Here is a 20,117-nt window from a genome sequence, read left to right as displayed (position 1 = left end):
GAAATGTCCCAGAAACACTGACCGTACTGCCTTTTACATTTAATTCAGCTCGTTGTGATAATTTAGCTTTTTGCGACCCCTGGAAACAACTTTGAAGACGATTTATGACATGAATAATCATGTTTGTGGAAGTGATATTTCATCACCCTGTGGTGCAGAGTTGGTGGACACCACCCGACACTAGGGTTTCCCAAACTCGGTCCTGGGGACCCCCAAAGGGGTGCACGTTAAGGTTTTTTGCCCCCCTAGCACTACACAGCTGATTCAAATAATGAATTCATCATGAAGCTTTGATTATTTGAATCGGCTGTGTAGTGTTAGGGGGGCAAAAAACCTAGGACCGAGTTTGGGAAGCACTGCCCTACATTGTCTGATCTAACAGCTACTCTCACCTCTTCACACACCCGCGCACGCACACACACACACACACACACACACACACACACACACACACACACACACACACACACACACACACACACACTGTGTGGTTGCATTCATATTCATCACCAATATTGTGCAGGCCTCTCTTCTTCTGTCCTCAATATGAGTAACGCAATGAATAAACATTAAAAGGACGAGTGGGCTATCGTTTCGTTTCATTCCTGCGCTGCTATTAGCATAACACACCATCTCTCTGACCAAACCGACACGCGCACACACACACACACACAAACACACCCCCCCCAGTCTATGCCGGTGCACAGTGTACAGCCATTAGGTGTAGATTATTTGATGATAAATCCTATCAAACCTATGTGAACTTTCCTCCACATCTAAATGTGATGTGTTTGTGGCATATTTTCAAAGAAAGGGTATCAGTCAAGCAAGACCTGAGGAGAAGTTTGATATGTGCCCCAGCCTGCCACGTAAAGGCACTATGGATTTATTTTTACTGGTTTACACAGACATGCTGAGGAAAAGGATATCACAACAGGTTATAACTAACCCTGTCTGTGACTAATAACCCTTTCTGTGACTAATAACCCTGTCTGCGACTAATAACCCTTTCTGTGACTAATAACCCTTTCTGTGACTAATAACCATGTCTGTAACGTTAACCCTGTCTGTGACTAATAATCATGTCCGTGACTAACAAACCTGTCTGCGACTAACCCCATCTGTGATTAATAATCCTGTCTGCGACTAATAACCCTGTCTGTAACTATTAACCCCGTCTGTGACTAATAATCCTGTCTGCCACTAATAATCCTGTCTGCCACTAATAACCCCGTCTGTGACTAATAACCCTGTCTGTGATGAATAATCCTGTCTGTGACTAATAATTTTGTCTGCGACTAATAATCATGTCTGTGACTAACAAACCTGTCTGTGACTAATAACCCTGTCTGTGACTAATAACCCCGTCTGTGACTAATACCCCTGTCTGTAACTATTAACCCCATCTGTGACTAATAACCCTGTCTGTGCCTAATAACCCTGTCTTTGTCCAATAACCCAGTCTGTGACTAATAACCCCATCTGTGACTAATAACCCCGTCCGTGACTAATAACCCCGTCTGTGACTAATATCCCTGTCTGTAACTATTAACCCCATCTGTGACTAATAACCCCGGCTGTGACTAATATCCCTGTCCGTGATGATTAATCATGTCTGTGACTAATAATATTGTCTGTGACTAAAAACCCTGTCTGTGACCAATAACTCTGTCTGTGACCAATAACCCCATCTGTGACTAATAACCATGTCTGTAACAAATAACCCTGTCTGTGACTAATAACCCTGTCTGTGACTAATAACCCTGTCTGTGACTAACAAACCTGTCTGCCACTAATAACCCTGTCTGCGACTAATAACCCCATCTGCGACTAATAACCCTGTCTGTGACTAATAACCCCGGCTGTGACTAATATCCCTGTCCGTGATGATTAATCCTGTCTGTGACTAATAATATTGTCTGTGACTAAAAACCCTGTCTGTGACCAATAACTCTGTCTGTGACTAATAACCCCGGCTGTGACTAGTATCCCTGTCCGTGATGATTAATCCTGTCCGTAACTAATAACCCTGTCTGTGACTAAAAACCCTGTCTTTGTCCAATAACCCCGTCCGTGACTAATTCCCCCGTCCGTGACTAATTCCCCCGTCCGTGACTAATAACCCTGCCTGTAACTAATAACCCCATTTGTGACTAATTCCCCCATCCGTGACTAATAACCCCGTCTGTGACTAATAACCCCATTTGTGACTAATAACCCCGTCTGTAACTAATAACCCCATCTGTGACTAATAACCCCGTCTGTAACTAATAACCCCGTCTGTGTCCCAAATGACAACCTGAACTTTTCTCCTTAGTGCACTACTTTTGACCAGGGCCCAAAGAGCAAATGGAAAAGACACCCACCTGATCTTCCTCTCTCCTCCTTTTTCCTTCCTTTTTATTTCTCGCTCTCTCCATCAGGGAGATCAGATAAAATATGTTTTAATTCAAATAAAGAGAAGGAAGCTATTTTACACACACTCACACACACTCCTGTCTTCCAGTCGGTGTGAGTGACAGCAGTTATCGGAGGGGCTTTAGACAGGAGATAAGCCGATCAGAGACTGAGTTTGTACTTAAGCTAAATTATTCTGTCTGAAAATATATGAAATTAAAGCAATCTTCCAGAGCAAGGCGTATGCAATATGCCTCTCTGAGTTGTCCTGATCCTCTGCCTGACTGGGGCTGCGTTCGTCTATTCCCTATATCCCAGAGGTTATCTTATTCACTCAATGGTTTTTACCTACACTGATTTGGAACAACACTTTACATATTGGAGCGAGAGAGAGAGAGAGAGAGATATTGGAGAGAGATATTACATATTGGAGAGAGAGAGAGAGAGAGAGAGAGAGAGAGAGAGAGAGAATTGGTAGTCAGCAACTGCCTTTAACTCCCATTACCTTCCAGCCTTGGTCAGGAATTACAGCTGACTGCCTCTATAAGGTTTATGTCATGTCAGATGATCATTCATCCGTATATCTCAGGGCTAAGTGTTCTCTTCATCTCTATGACACAGGGCTGAGTGCTCTCTATTCATCTCTATAACACAGGGCTGAGTGCTCTCTATTCATCTCTATAACACAGGGCTGAGTGCTCTCTATTCATCTCTATGACACAGGGCTGAGTGCTCTCTATTCATCTCTATAACACAGGGCTGAGTGCTCTATATTCATCTCTATAACACAGGGCTGAGTGCTCTGTATACATCTCTATAACACTGGGCTGAGTGCTCTCTGTTCATCCCTATTGCACAGGGCTGAGTGCTGAGGGCTAAGATAGTCCCCATCCAGGTCTGTCTGTGTAGTAAGATAGTCCCCATCCAGGTCTGTCTGTGTAGTAAGATAGTCCCCGTCCAGGTCTGTCTGTGTAGTAAGATAGTCCCCGTCCAGGTCTGTCTGTGTAGTAAGATAGCCCCCGTCCAGGTCTGTCTGTGTAGTAAGCAAGAGAGAGGTTTTTTTTTATGGGCTGCGTCTCAATACACCTCATCCGCCTATGTCGGCCTTCCGCATCTACGGTGGAAAGTGGCAGAGCTACAGTAGTGTTTTAACAGAGCAGGAGACATCCCGAAAATCTGTCTTCTCTTGAAAACATCTGTACCGTTTGAACCGTTTGAATCACGAACACGATGGTGTTCTCCATTTTTGCTCCACAACCCCCCACAAGCCCCACTGGACATGTCTGAAGTTGGTAGCGCCTATGTGCTAATGTCTGTCTTTAGTGTCCGAACTGTTTGGGTTACAAACTAATAGGGAGACTAAGGTGAGACTCACGAACACAGTGGTGTTCACCGTTTTGTTCTATGACCCCCACAAGTATCATAGGACCCATTTGAAGGTAGCCGGTACAGGTTTTAAAATATTTACGGAAATATAGAAGTAAACTCAGCATAAAAAGAAACGCCCCCTTTTCAGGACCCTGTCTTTCAAAGATAATTTGTAAAAATCAGAATAACTACACAGATCTTCATTTTAAAGGGTTTTAACACTGTTTCCCATGCTTGTTCAATGAACCATAAACAATTAATGAACATGCACCAGTGGAACGGTCGTTAAGACACTAACAGCTTACAGATGGTAGGCAATTAAGGTCACAGTTATGAAAACTTAGGACACTAAAGAGGCCTTTCTAATGACTCTGAAAACACCAAAAGAAAGATCCCCAGGGTCCCTGCTCATCTGCGTGAATGTGCCTTAGGCAAGCTGCCAGGGCAATACATTTCAATGTCCGTACTGTGAGATGCCTAAGACAGCGCTACAGGGAGACAGAAAGGACAGCTGATCATGCTCGCAGTGGAACACCACTTGTAACAACACCTGCACAGGATCGGTACATCCGAACATCACACCTGCGGGACAGGTACAGGATGGCAACAACAACTGCCCGAGTTACACCAGGAACACACAATCCCTCCATCAGTGCTCAGACTGTCCGCAATAGGCTGAGAGAGGCTGGACTGAGGGCTTGTAGGCCTGTTGTAAGGCAGGTCTTCACCAGACATCACCGGCAACAACGTCACCTATGGGCACAAACCCACCGTCGCTGGACCAGACAGGACTGGCAAAAAGTGCTCTTCACTGACGAGTCACGGTTTTGTCTCACCGGGGTGATGGTCAAATTTACATTTATTGTTGAAGGAATGAGCGTTACATCGATGCCTGTACTCTGGAGCGGGATCGATTTGGAGGTGGAGGTACCGTCATGGTCAGGGGCGGTGTGTCACAGCATCATCGGACTGAGCTTGTTGTCGTTGCAGGCAATCTCAGCGCTGTGCGTTACAGGGAAGACATCCTCCTCCCTCATGTGGTACCCTTCCTGCAGGCTCATCCTGACATGACCCTCCAGCATGACAATGCGATCAGCCATACTGCTCGTTCTGTGCGTGATTTCCTGCAAGACAGGAATGTCAGTGTTCTGCCATGGACAGCGAAGAGCCCGGATCTCAATCCCATTGAGCACGTCTGGGACCTGTTGGATCAGAGGGTGAGGGCTAGGGCCATTCCCCCCAGAAATGTCCAGGAACTTGCAGGTGCCTTGGTGGAAGAGTGGGGTAACATCTCACAGCAAGAACTGGCAAATCTGGTGCAGTCCATGAGGAGGAGATGCACTGCAGTACTTAATGCAGCTGGTGGTCACACCAGATACTGACTGTTACTTTGATTTTGACCCCCCCTTTGTTCAGGGACACATTATTCCATTTCTGTTAGTTTCACATGTGCATTTCACATGTCTTTGGAACTTGTTCGGTTTATGTCTCAGTTGTTGAATCTTGTTATGTTCATACAAATATTTACACAAATTAAGTTTGCTGAAAATAAACGCAGTTGACAGTGAGAGGATGTTTCTTTTTTTGCTGAGTTTAGTTTTGTGCCAACAAAGTGGTTAAATACGTGTTCAATATATATATACATGTATATTTCTTGAACTTTCTTATATCTCCTAGATATAGGAGAGACACTTCAAAACCTTTTTTGATTATATATTTTTTGACAGTCTGTTTTGCCATTTGAATATGTTATTCAATGTATTTCTATGGGCTATAGTAATAAAGGCTAAATACAATATTTTATCAAATAATTGTAAAAAAAAAATTCTGCGATACATGCAGCGGTCCTAAAATTCGAATTCAAATAGCTAAATGATCCATGGTATGACTATCTTAAAACAATTCCATATGTTAACCACCCTCCCACCCTTCCACCCTCCCTTCCTCACTGAATACCCCTCATCCACTCTGATTCTGCTTGCTCTTCGCCAGTTTACTGTAAAGCACTTTGTGACTACTGTTGATGTCAAAAGAGCTTTATTAATAATATGGATGGATTGAATGATTGATTTATTGATAGATTGATTATTTCAATGATTGGTTGATGAGTTGATTTATTGGTTGGTTGATTGGTTGGTTGATTGGTGGATGAATGGATTGCTTGACTGATCCTTACCTGGCTTTCCCTCTGCCCCGCCCTCTCTCCAGGTTCCTCCGATCCTATTGGACAAGCAGTTCTCTGACTTCACTCCTGACATCACCCCCATCATTCTGGCAGCTCACACCAACAACTATGAGATCATCAAACTACTGGTGCAGAAAGGAGTGGCTGTTCCACAACCACATGAGGTACTGTAACCATACCAGTAGTATAGTGGGATAGTATTTTAAATAGTGGTATAGTATATTATACAGTATTATAGTATATGATATAGTTGTATAGTGGTATAGTATATTATGCAGTAGTATAGTATATTATATAGTGGTATAGTATTTTAAATAGTGGTATAGTATATTATACAGTATTATAGTATATGATATAGTTGTATAGTGGTATAGTATATTATGCAGTAGTATAGTATATTATGCAGTAGTATAGTATATTATATAGTGGTATAGTATATTATATAGTGGTATAGAATAGTATAGAGTAGTATAGTGGTGTAGTATATTATATAGTGGTATAGTATATTGTATAGTGGTATAGTATATTATGAAGTAGTAGTGCGGTATAATATATAGTGGTATAGTATATGATGCAGTTGTATAGTGGTATAGTATATGATACAGTAGTATAGTGGTATAGTATGTTATATAGTAGTATAGTGATATATTGTATTATGCAGTAATATAGTGGTGTAGTATGTTATGCCGTAGTATAGTGGTATAGTATGTTATGCAGTGGTATAATATGTTAGGAAGTAGTATAGTATATGATAGAGTAGTATAGGTGTATAGTATATTATACAGTGTATAGTATATGAATCAGTAGTATAGTGGTATAGTATATTATTCAGTAGTATAGTATATTATATCGCGGTATAGTATATGATACAGTAGTTTAGTTGTATAGTATATTATGCAGTAGTGTAGTTTAATATATGGTGGTATATTTTATGATGCAGTTGTATAATGGTATATTATACAGTAGTATATTATATAATGGTGTAGTATATGATACAGTTGTATAGTGGTATAGTATATTATGCAGTAGTATAGTGGTATAGTATATTATATAGTGGTATAGTGTATGATACAGTATTATAGTGGTATAGTATATTATGCAGTAGCATTGTGGTATATTATATAGTTGTATAGTATATTATGCAGTAGTATAGTGGTATATTATGTAGTGGTGTAGTATATTATGTAGAAGTATAATGGAATATTATATTATGTGGTAGTATAGTATATTACATAGCGGTATAGTATATGATACAGTAGTATAGTGGTAGAGTATATTATGCAGAAGAATATTATATAGTGGTATAGTTTATGATGCAGTAGTGTAGTGGTATAGTATATTATGCAATATTATTGTGGTATATTATATAGTGGTATAGTATTTTATGCCGTAGTATAGTATATGATACAGCAGTATAGTGTTATAGTATATTATATAGTGGTGTAGTATATGATACAGTAGTATAATCATATAGTATATTATGCAGTAGTATAGTATATTACATAGCGGTATAGTATATGATATAGTAGTACAGTGGTATAGTATGTTATGCAGAAGTATAGTATATTATATAGTGGTATAGTTTATGATGCAGTAGTATAGTGGTATAGTATATTATGCCGTATTATTGTGGCATATTATATAGTGGTATAGTATTTTATGCAGTAGTATAGTATATTATGCGGTAGTAAATCCTTATTTACAATGATGGCCTACCCCGGCCAAACCCTAACCCGGACAATGCTGGGCCAGTTGTGCACTACCCTATGGGACCCCCAATCATAGCCGGTTGTGATACAGCCTGGAATCGTTACAACTGTATCATATACTAGCCCACTAGCTCCTGAGTGGCACAGCGGTCTGAGGCACTGCATCTCAGTGCTAGAGGCATCACTACAGACTCAAATACTGCCCGTCTCTGATCATAGCACAAGAACCTAGCATCAACGACCCAATCTTGCACTGGCAATGGGTTGTTAAACCTCTCTCGGGTATGTGGGACGAAATCGTCCCCCCCAGTCAACAGCCAGTGGAATCGAGTGGCGCGAAATACGAAAACCTTAGAAATATTATTACTTCGATTTCTCAAACATATGACTATTTTACACCGTTTTAAAGACAAGACTCTCGTTAATCTAACCACATTGTCTGATTTCAAAAAGGCTTTACAGCGACAGCAAAACATTAGATTATGTCAGCAGAGTACCCAGCCAGAAATAATCAGACAGCCATTTTTCAAGCTAGCATATAATGTCACAAAAACCCAAACCACAGCTAAATGCAGCACTAACCTTTGATGATCTTTATCAGATGACACACCTAGGACATTATGTTATACAATACATGCATGTTTTGTTCAATCAAGTTCATATTTATATAAAAAAAACAGCTTTTTACATTAGCATGTGACGTTCAGAACTAGCAAACACACCGAAAACTTCCGGTGAATTTACTAAATTACTCTTGATAATCGTTTACAAAATACATAACAATTATTTAAAGAATTATAGATACAGAACTCCTTTATGCAATCGCGGTGTCAGATTTTAAAATAGCTTTTCGGCAAAAGCACATTTTGCAATATTCTGAGTAGATAGCTCGCCATCACGGGCTAGCTAATTTGACACCCACCAAGTTTGGCGTTCACTAAACTCAGGAATTACTATTAGAAAATGTGGATTACCTTTGCTGTTCTTCGTCAGAATGCACTCCCGGGACTTCTACTTCAACAACAAATGTTGTTTTGGTTCAAAATAATCCATAGTTATGTTCAAATATCCTCTGTTTTGTCCGTGCATTCAGGTCCCTATCCGAACGGTGACGCGCGGACGCATGTCGTGACAAAAAATGTCAAAATATTCCATTACCGTACTTCGAAGCATGTCAAACGCTGTTTAAAATCAATTTTTATGCTATTTTACAAGAAAAATAGCATAAAAATTGATTTTAAACAGCGTTGCCAACCATTGCCAACCGGGCGACGTTGTTTTCGTTCAAAGGCTGAAAGAAAAACATGGCCACATGGCCACTTCTCGCATCTCCTGTCTCTGAGCCACCAGCCTGACCACTCACAAACAGCGCTCCTGTACCTAGCCCAGAGACAGCAGAGATCTCATTCCACTTTCTGGCGCCTTCAGAGAGCCTATGGGAGCCTTAGAAATTGTCACGTTACAGCAGAGATGCTCTATTTTCGACAGAGATGCCACAGAAGCACAAGAAATGGTCAGAGAGGGCACTTCCTGTATGGAATCTTCTCAGGTTTTGGCCTGCCATATGATTTCTGTTATACTCACAGACACCATTCAAACAGTTTTATAAACTTTAGAGTGTTTTCTATCCAAATCTACCAATTATATGCATATTCTCCATTCTGGAAAAGAGTAGTAGCCAGTTTAAATCGGGTACGTTTTTTATCCAGCCGTGAAAATACTGCCCCCTACCCTAGAGAGGTTTTAAGTGACCCAACGTGTTCTGTCCAATATTTACCCAAATTGAGATGTTTTTAATCCAGCATTTATTAGTGTGTTGCAGATAAAGGGGTGTCCATTTGAGGTGGGTTTGATATAAAGGACATCATGGATGCAGATAAAGGGGTTTGTGTGGAGGGTGTGTCTTGTGTTTCCAGGTGCGTTGTAACTTTGTGGAGGGTGTGTTGTGTGTTTCCAGGTGCGTTTTAACTGTGTGGAGGGTGTGTCGTGTGTTTCCAGGTGCGTTGTAACTGTGTGGAGGGTGTGTCGTGTGTTTCCAGGTGCGTTGTAACTGTGCGGAGGGTGTGTCGTGTGTTTCCAGGTGCGATGTAACTGTGCGGAGGGTGTGTCGTGTGTTTCCAGGTGCGTTGTAACTGTGCGGAGGGTGTGTCGTGTGTTTCCAGGTGCGTTGTAACTGTGCGGAGGGTGTGTCGTGTGTTTCCAGGTGCGTTGTAACTGTGCGGAGGGTGTGTCGTGTGTTTCCAGGTGCGTTGTAACTGTGCGGAGGGCGTGTCGTGTGTTTCCAGGTGCGTTGTAACTGTGTGGAGGGTGTGTCGTGTGTTTCCAGGTGCGTTGTAACTGTGCGGAGGGCGTGTCGTGTGTTTCCAGGTGCATTGTAACTGTGTGGAGGGCGTGTCGTGTGTTTCCAGGTGCGTTGTAACTGTGTGGAGGGTGTGTCGTGTGTTTCCAGGTGCGTTGTAACTGTGCGGAGGGTGTGTCGTGTGTTTCCAGGTGCGTTGTAACTGTGCGGAGGGTGTGTCGTGTGTTTCCAGGTGCGTTGTAACTGTGTGGAGGGTGTGTCGTGTGTTTCCAGGTGCGTTGTAACTGTGTGGAGGGCGTGTCGTGTGTTTCCAGGTGCGTTGTAACTGTGTGGAGGGCGTGTCGTGTGTTTCCAGGTGCGTTGTAACTGTGTGGAGGGTGTGTCGTGTGTTTCCAGGTGCGTTGTAACTGTGTGGAGGGTGTGTCGTGTGTTTCCAGGTGCGTTGTAACTGTGCGGAGGGTGTGTCGTGTGTTTCCTGGTGCGTTGTAACTGTGCGGAGGGTGTGTCGTGTGTTTCCAGGTGCGTTGTAACTGTGTGGAGGGTGTGTCGTGTGTTTCCAGGTGCGTTGTAACTGTGTGGAGGGTGTGTCGTGTGTTTCCAGGTGCGTTGTAACTGTGTGGAGGGTGTGTCGTGTGTTTCCAGGTGCGTTGTAACTGTGTGGAGGGTGTGTCGTGTGTTTCCAGGTGCGTTGTAACTGTGTGGAGTGTGTGTCCAGCTCGGATGTGGACAGCCTTCGCCACTCCCGATCCCGTCTCAACATCTACCGAGCCCTGTCCAGCCCTTCCCTCATCGCCCTCTCCAGTGAAGACCCCTTCCTCACAGCATTCAGACTGAGCTGGGAACTACAGGAGCTTAGCAAGGTGAGGTTTGATCAAGAGGGGGGGGTGATCTATTGATTGATTAGTTGACCATTTTTTTTTATTTCACCAGGTAAGTTGACTGAGGACACATTCTCATTTACAGCAACAACCTGGGGAACAGTTACAGGGGAGAGGAGGGGGGATGAATGAGCCAAATGGAAGCTGGGGATGATTAGGTGGCCATGATGGTATGAGGGACAGATTGTGAATTTAGCCAAGACACCAGGGTTAACACCTCTACTCTTATGATAAGTGCCATGGGAACTACATTAACTTAGCAAGGTGAGGAATGATCAAGGGGCAACTGATTGATTGAAGACAGGAGGGAAAATGGAAGTGAATGAGGGTGATCAGAGGTGGTAGGTTTGGTGAAGTTCTCTGAGCCCGAGGCTTGAACCGAGGGTCAACATAAAGATGAGTCTGACAGTAGGAGTGAAGTTTATGGAAAAAGTGGACTCTTGCCTTTTGGCTGATCCAGTTGTGGTTTCACGGTGTATGTGATGCTCGTCATTTGATGCAACACAGACAGGGTGGCGAGACTGGGGAAACAGAAGAGTCATTGTCTGTTCTGTTGAGTTTTGAAGTTCAGTCTTTGCCCGACAAAAGTGAATCTAGGACACAGTTGAAGTCGGAAGTTTACATATGTAACCGATGTGAAATGGCTAGTTAGTTAGAGGTGGTGCGCGCTAATAGCGTTTCAATTGGTGACGTCACTCGCTCTGAGACCTGAAGTGGTTGTTCCCCTTGCGTTGCAAGGGCCGCGGCTTTTGTGGAGCGATGGGTAACGATGCTTCGTGGGTGTCAGTTGTTGATGTGTGCAAGGGTCCCTGGTTCGAGCCGGGTTGGGGCGAAGAGAGGGACGGAACCTACACTGTTACATTGATGCTGTTGACCCGGATCATTGGTTGCTGCGGAAAAGGAGGAGGTCAAAAGGGGGGTGAGTGTAACCGATGTGAAATGGCTAGTTAGTTAGCGGTGGTGCGCGCTAATAGCGTTTCAATCGGTGACGTCACTTGCTCTGAGACCTGAAGTGGTTGTTCCCCTTGCGTTGCAAGGGCCGCGGCTTTTGTGGCGCGATGGGTAACGATGCTTCGTGGGTGTCAGTTGTTGATGTGTGCAAGGGTCCCTGGTTCGAGCCCAGGTTGGGGCGAAGAGAGGGACGGAACCTACACTGTTACACATACACCTTAGCCAAATATATTTGAACTCAGTTTTTCACAATTTCTGACATTTCATCCTAATAAAAAATCCCTGTCTTAGGTCAGTTAGGATCACCACTTTATTTTAAGAATGTGAAATGTCAGAATAATAGTAGAGAGGATGATTTATTTCAGCTTTTATTTCTTTCATCACATTCCCAGTGGTCCGAAGTTTACATACACTCAATTAGTATTTGGTAGCATTGCCTTTAAATTGTTTAACTTGTATCAAGTGTTTTGGGTAGCCTTCCACAAGCTTCCCACAATAAGTTGGGTGAATTTGTTGCTTCAATATATCCACATAATTTTCCTTCTCATAATGCCATCTATTTTGTGAAGTGCACCAGTCCCGCCTGCAACAAAGCACCCCCACAACATGATGCTGCCACCCCCGTGCTTCACGGTTGGGATGGTGTTCTTCGGCTTGCAAGCGTCCCCCTTTTTCCTTCAAACATAACAATGGTCATTATGGCCAAACAGTTCTATTTTTGTTTCATCAGACCAGAGGACATTTCTCCAAAAAGTACGATCTTTGTCCCCATGTGCAGTGGCAAACCTTTATCCGGATTTTTTATGGTGGTTTTGGAGCAGTGGCTTCTTCCTTGCAGAGCGGCCTTTCAGGTTTTGCAGGTTTTGCATCTTCACAAGGTCCTTTGCTGTTGTTCTGGGATTTATTTTCACTTTTCGGCACCAAAGTACGGTCATCTATAGGAGACAGAACGCGTCTCCTTCCTGAGCAATATGACGGCTGCGTGGTCCCATGGTGTTTATACTTGTGTACTATTGTTTGTACAGATGAACGTGGTACCTTCAGGCGTTTGGAAATTGCTCCCAAGGAAGAACCACACTTGTGAATTATTTTTCTGAGGTCTTGGCTGATTTCTTTTGATTTTCCCATGATGTCAAGCAAAGAGTCACTGAGTTTGAAGGTAGGCCTTGAAATACATCCATAGGTACACCTCCAATTGACTCAAATGATGTCAATTATTCTATCAGAAGCTTCTAAAGCCATGACATAATTTTCTGGAATTTTCCAAGCTGTTTAAAGGCACAGTCAACTTAGTGTATGTAAACTTCTGGCCCACTGGAATTGTGATACAGTGAATTATAAGTGAAATAATCTGTCTGTAAACAATTTTTGGAAAAATTACTTGTGTCATTCACAAAGTAGATGTCCTAACTGACTTGCCAAAACTATAGTTTGTTAACAAGAAATTGGTGGAGTGGTTGAAAAACGAGTTTTAATGACTCCAACCTAAGTGTATTTAAACTTCCGACTTCAACTGTATATAAATTATCCTGTACAAGCGTATGTGCCGAATACATTACGATGTTACAGGTGTCCAGCTTATGGGCAGGTGGCAGCAGTGTGTAGGAGGGAGGGTGCAAGCTGTGAGAAGTGTGCAGAAAGGCACGAGAAAAAGGAATGTGTAGTATTGGGGAAAGTAGTGGAATGTGTTAATTGTAGGGGTGCCCATGGAGCTGGGGATCAGAAATGTCCTTTGCAAGCGAGGCAGGTTGAGGTTTCCAGGGTTAGAGTAGTGCAGAAGTTGTCATATGCTGAGGCAGTGAAGAAAGTAGAGGAAGATGGGTTAAGAGGGAGGAGTGGTGAGAGTAGTAGAGATATACCAGTACAGAGGGATAGGCCAAAAAGTGATATGTAAGCTTCAGTAAGATTGGATTTTTAGCATTTATAGCAATGCTTATCAACAGTACTGCAGGGATGGAACTGAAGTTGCAGAAACTTGAGGTTGTGGTGGCAGATGCAGAGAGGTATTTTGACTTGACATCAGAAGAGTTACAGGATGTGTTAAGTGGGGATGTCAAGGACTTTCAGGATAATGACATGAGGAATAAATACATTTAATTAGTGGAGTAGCGGGGGTGTTCATGTTATATAATTTTGAAATGAGTGAGTGTAGTGTTAGATGGTAGGGTAAAGATTTATTACATTTTATCTATGAAGCAAAGTGTAAAGGAGTTGTACTCCAGTCTAGTAGGTGGCGGTAATACAACAAATTGGATGCCAACCGCCGTTAAACCTCATAGAAGAAGAAGAAGAAGAAGAAGAAGAAGGCTGGCTGATTGGCTGGCTGGCTGGCTGGGTGGTTGGTTGAGTAAATTAAGATCCCTTCACTCCAAGCTAATCTTATGATGATCTTTGGAGCCCTGGGTTTTTCATTGAATGAATGAATTAATATACTTTGCGCTCCCTTTACCCCAGGTGGAGAACGAGTTTAAGTCGGAGTATGAGGAGTTATCCCAACAGTGTAAGCAGTTTGCTAAAGACCTTCTGGATCAGACCAGGAGCTCCAGAGAGCTGGAGATGATCCTGAACTACAGAGATGACATCAACCTGCTGGAGGAGGAGGGAAACAACGACCTGGCTAGACTCAAATTGGCTATTAAATATCACCAGAAAGAGGTAGGAGTTTATACTATACACCCAACTACACTACTACACTACACACTACTACACTACACACAACTACCTGGCTAGACTAAAACTGGCTGTTAAATACCACCGGAAGGAGGTAGGAGTTTATACTACACTGAACAAAAATATTAAGCAACATGTAAAGTATTGGTCCCATGTTTCATGAGCTGAAATCAAAAATACCAGACATTGTCATTATGCACAAAAAGCTTATTTCTGTCAAATTTTGTGCACACATTTGTTTAAATCGTTGTTGGAGAGCATTTCTCATTTGCCAAGATAATCCATCCACCTGACAGGTGTGGTGTATCAAAAAGCTGATTAAACAGCATGATCATGACACAGGTGCACCTTGTGCTGGGGACATTAAAAGGCAGTTTTGTCACACAACACAATTCCACAGATGTCTCAAGTTTTGAGGGAGCGTGCAATCGGCATGCTGACTGCAGGAATGTATACCAGAGCTGTTGCCAGAGAACTGAAGGTTCATTTCTGTACCATAAGCCGCCTCCAACGACATTTTAGAGAATTTGGCAGTGCGTTCAACTGGCCTCACAACTGCACACCACGTGTAACCATGCTAGCCCAGGACCACCACATCCAGCTTCTTTACCTGCGGGATCGTCTGAGACCATCCACCCGGACAGTTGTGTCACGACTTCCGCCAAAGTCGGCTCCTCTCCTTGTTCGGGCGGCGTTCGGCGGTCGACGTCACCGGCTTTCTAGCCATCGCCGCTCCATTTTTCATGTATCCATTTGTTTTGTCTTGTTCCCTGCACACCTGGTTTACATTCCCTAATCACACTGCATGTATTTAGTCCCCTGCTCCTCTCCCCCATGTCTTTGTGGGAAATTGATTTTTCGTGTGTACGCGCCAGGCTGGGTTTTTACCCGTTGTTCCGTGGTTTTTAAACGAAGGATGTTTATTGAAAAAACATTCGATCATTTTTGTGACTGTTTCGCTCCTTGCACTTGTACCTTTGGTTGGAGGTTTTGACGCAGTGGCGTCTTGTCTGTTTTATTGCCTCTGCCGAAATAAAGTGTGCGCCTGTTCACAACTCTCTGCTCTCCTGCACCTGACCTCTCCACCAGTAGAGCACACTGTGACAAGTTGATGGAATTGAGGATTATTTCTGTCTGTAATGAAGCCCTTTTGTGGGGAAAGCTAATTCTGATTGGCTGGGCCTGGCTCCCCAGTGGGTGGGCCTATGCCCTTCCAGGCCAACCCATGGCTGTGCCCCTGCCCAGTCATGTGAAATCCATAGATTAGGGTCTAATGAATTTATTTCAATTGACTAATTTTCTTATACCAACTGTAACTCAGTAAAATCATATACATTTTTGCATGTTGCGTTTATATTTTTGTTCAGTGTATATGTACACTACTACAGTACTATACCACTATACTTCTACAGTACTAGACTACACTACTACACTCCACTGCTACAGCACTACCCTACACTATACTACACTACACTACTACAGTACTACACTCTACTACACTACTACACTACAACAGTACTACACTACTTTGCTACACCACTATACTACACTACTACATTACTACAGTACTACACTACTACACTACACTACTACAGCACTAAACTATACTACTACAGTACTACACTACCCTACTACAGTACTACACTACACTACCACACTACAGTACTGCACTACACTAATACACTACAGTACTACACAAATACACTACACTACTACACTAATACACTACTACAGTACTGCACTACACTAATACACTACAGTACTACACAAATACACTACACTACTACACTAATACACTACAGTACTACACTACACTAATACACTACTACAGTACTGCACTACACTAATACACTACTACAGTACTACACTACACTACCACACTACCGTACTACACTAATACACTACACTACTACACTAATACACTACACTACTACACTAATACACTACTACAGTACTACACTACACTACCACACTACAGTACTACACTAATACACTACAGTACTACACTACACTAATACACTACAGTACTACACTAATACACTACACTATTACACTAATACACTACTACAGTACTACACTAATACACTACAGTACTACACTAATACACTACAGTACTACACTAATACACTACAGTACTACACAAATACACTACTACAGTACTACACAAATACACTACAGTACTACACTAATACACTACACTACTACACTAATACACTACTACAGTACTACACTACACTACCACACTACAGTACTACACTACACTAATACACTACAGTACTACACTACACTAATACACTACAGTACTACACTAATACACTACACTACTACACTAATACACTACTACAGTACTACACTAATACACTACAGTACTACACTAATACACTACAGTACTACACTAATACACTACAGTACTACACAAATACACTACTACAGTACTACACAAATACACTACAGTACTACACTAATACACTACAGTACTACACTAATACACTACTACAGTACTACACTAATACACTACAGTACTACACAAATACACTACAGTACTACACTAATACACTACAGTACTACACTAATACACTACTACAGTACTACACTACACTAATACACTACAGTACTACACTACACTAATACACTACAGTACTACACTAATACACTACTACAGTACTACACTACACTAATACACTACAGTACTACACTAATACACTACACTACTACACTAATACACTACTACAGTACTACACTAATACACTACACTACTACACTAATACACTACAGTACTACACTACACTAATACACTACTACAGTACTACACTACACTAATACACTACTACAGTACTGCACTACACTAATACACTACTACAGTACTGCACTACTCACTACGACCTGGCAAGACTCAAACTAGCCAATACATACTGCCAGAAAGAGGTAGAAGTTTATACCATATACACTAGTACATTACACTACACACCACATGTTTTTATTGAACCTTTATTTAACCAAGAACAAATTCTTATTTACAATGATGGCCTACCAAGAGGCAAAATGCTTCCTGCGGGGGCTGAGATGAAAAATATAGGACAAAACACACATCACGACAAGAGAGACTCCACAACACTACATAAAGAGAGAGACCACAACACTACATAAAGAGACCACAACACTACATAAAGAGAGACCACAACACTACATAAAGAGAGACCACAACACTACATAAAGAGAGAGACCACAGCACTACATAAAGAGAGAGACCACAGCACTACATAAAGAGAGAGACCACAACACTACATAAAGAGAGAGACCACAACACTACATAAAGAGAGAGACCACAGCACTACATAAAGAGAGAGACCACAACACTACATAAAGAGAGAGACCACAGCACTACATAAAGAGAGAGACCACAGCACTACATAAAGAGAGAGACCACAACACTACATAAAGAGAGAGACCACAATACTACATAAAGAGAGACCACAACACTACATAAAGAGGGAGACCACAACACTACATAAAGAGAGACCACAACACTACATAAAGAGAGACCACAACACTACATAAAGAGAGAGACCACAACACTACATAAAGAGAGACCACAACACTACATAAAGAGAGACCACAACACTACATAAAGAGAGAGACCACAACACTACATGAAGAGAGAGAACACAGCACTACATAAAGAGAGAGACCACAACACTACATAAAGAGAGAGACCACAATACTACATAAAGAGAGACCACAACACTACATAAAGAGAGAGACCACAACACTACATAGAGACCACAACACTACATAAAGAGAGACCACAATACTACATAAAGAGAGACCACAACACTACATAAAGAGAGAGACCACAACACTACATAAAGAGAGAGACCACAACACTACATAAAGAGAGAGACCACAACACTACATAAAGAGAGAGACCACAACACTACATAAAGAGAGAGACCACAACACTACATAAAGAGAGACCACAACACTACATAAAGAGAGAGACCACAACACTACATAAAGAGAGAGACCACAACACTACATAAAGAGGGAGATCACAACACTACATAAAGAGAGAGATCACACCACTACATAAAGAGAGACCACAACACTACATAAAGAGAGAGACCACAACATTACATAAAGAGAGAGACCACAACACTACATAAAGAGGGAGATCACAACACTACATAAAGGGAGACCACAACACTACATAAAGGTTTCAGTGACTTCCTTAGCTGTGGTTGCTGATGCGTATATGGTTGAATCATCAGCATACATGGACACACATGCTTTGTTTAATGCCAGTGGCAGGTCATTGGTAAAAAAGAAAAGAGTAGAGGGCCTCGAGAGCTGCCCTGCGGTACACCACACTTTACATGTTTAACATTAGAGAAGCTTCCATTAAAGAAACCCATTTGAGTTCTAATAGATAGATAGCTCTGAATCCACAATATGGTAGAGGTTGAAAAGCCATAACACATACGCTTTTTTTAAAACAGGTTATGGTCAATAATATCAAAGGCTTCACTGAAATCTAACAGTACAGCTCCCACAATCTCCTTATTATCAATTTCTTTCAACCAATCATGAATAATTTGTGTCAGTGCAGTACATGTTGAGTGCCCTTCTCTATAAGCATGCTGAAAGTCTGTTGTTAATTTATTTACAGAGAAATAGCAGTGTATTTGGTAAAACACATTTTTTTCCAACAGTTTGCTAAGAGCTGGCAGCAAGCTGATAGGTCTGCTGTTAGAACCAGTGAAGGCCACTTTACCACTCTTGGGTAGCGGAATAACTTTGGCTTCCTTCCAGACCTGAGGACAAATACTTTCCTCTAGGCTCAGATTATCATTAAAATATGACAGAATGGGCAATACAGTCAGCTATCATCCTCAGTAGCTTTCCATCTAAGTTGTCAATGCCAGGAGGTTTGTCAGTATTGATCGATAACAATATTTTTTTCCACCTCTCTAACTTTACAAAATTCAAACTTCCAATGCTTTTCTTTCATTATTTTTTTTTTTATGCATGTATACAATTGCTCACTCTTCGTTATTGGCATTTCCTGCCTACGTTTGCCCACTTTGCCAATGAAATAAAATAATTGTAAACATCAAATGGTTTCGTGATGAATAAGCCATCTGATTCGATGAAAGATGGAGTTGAACTTGTCTTTCTGCCCAGAATTTAATTTAACCCTCCTGTTGTTTTTCGTTTCATGTGAATTCATTCTGTGTTCCCGGTCCAAAATGACTGCCCCATTAATTCTGATTATAAATCCATAATAATACATATATTATCACCTAATGTTGTGTTAGATCTTTTTATCAACTTAAGATCTTGTGAACATTACACGTTTTGAACTTCTATTTGATATTTATGGCCTGTAGGCCTCTTTGACCTGAGCTCATACAACTCGTTTTTGAGTAAAAAAAGCATAATGTATGGATTATTTTGACTAAAACAAATACTCATATGAAATATATTGTGATATTTATCAAAAAATACTTTGTGTCAAAGTTTAGCAAGTACTCTCTCTCCTCCTCACCAGTGTCATGATCAAAGATATGATCAATACCCTCACATACAGTATATATTTTGGTCATTGTGCTGCCACAGAACGAATTGTGAGCAAGGCCTCAAGAAAGCTTTATATAAGCTGC

At 41.7% G+C, this 20,117-nt stretch overlaps 1 protein-coding gene across 1 annotated transcript in view; it reads left to right on the top strand.

Moving 5' to 3' along the window:
• The window catches only part of trpc4a (transient receptor potential cation channel, subfamily C, member 4a), a 92,613-nt gene that overhangs the window by 28,067 nt on the left and 44,429 nt on the right, over positions 1-20,117 (top strand). The window contains exons 4-6 of the mRNA XM_029770340.1: positions 5,974-6,114; positions 10,642-10,818; positions 14,242-14,442. Coding sequence (XP_029626200.1) covers positions 5,974-6,114; positions 10,642-10,818; positions 14,242-14,442 — 519 coding nt within the window. The remainder of the gene's footprint in view (positions 1-5,973; positions 6,115-10,641; positions 10,819-14,241; positions 14,443-20,117) is intronic.

Source organism: Salmo trutta, chromosome 12 (genome assembly GCF_901001165.1).
Source record: "Salmo trutta chromosome 12, fSalTru1.1, whole genome shotgun sequence".
Lineage (NCBI taxonomy): Eukaryota > Metazoa > Chordata > Actinopteri > Salmoniformes > Salmonidae > Salmo > Salmo trutta.
This window is presented reverse-complemented; position numbering and strand designations above follow the sequence as displayed.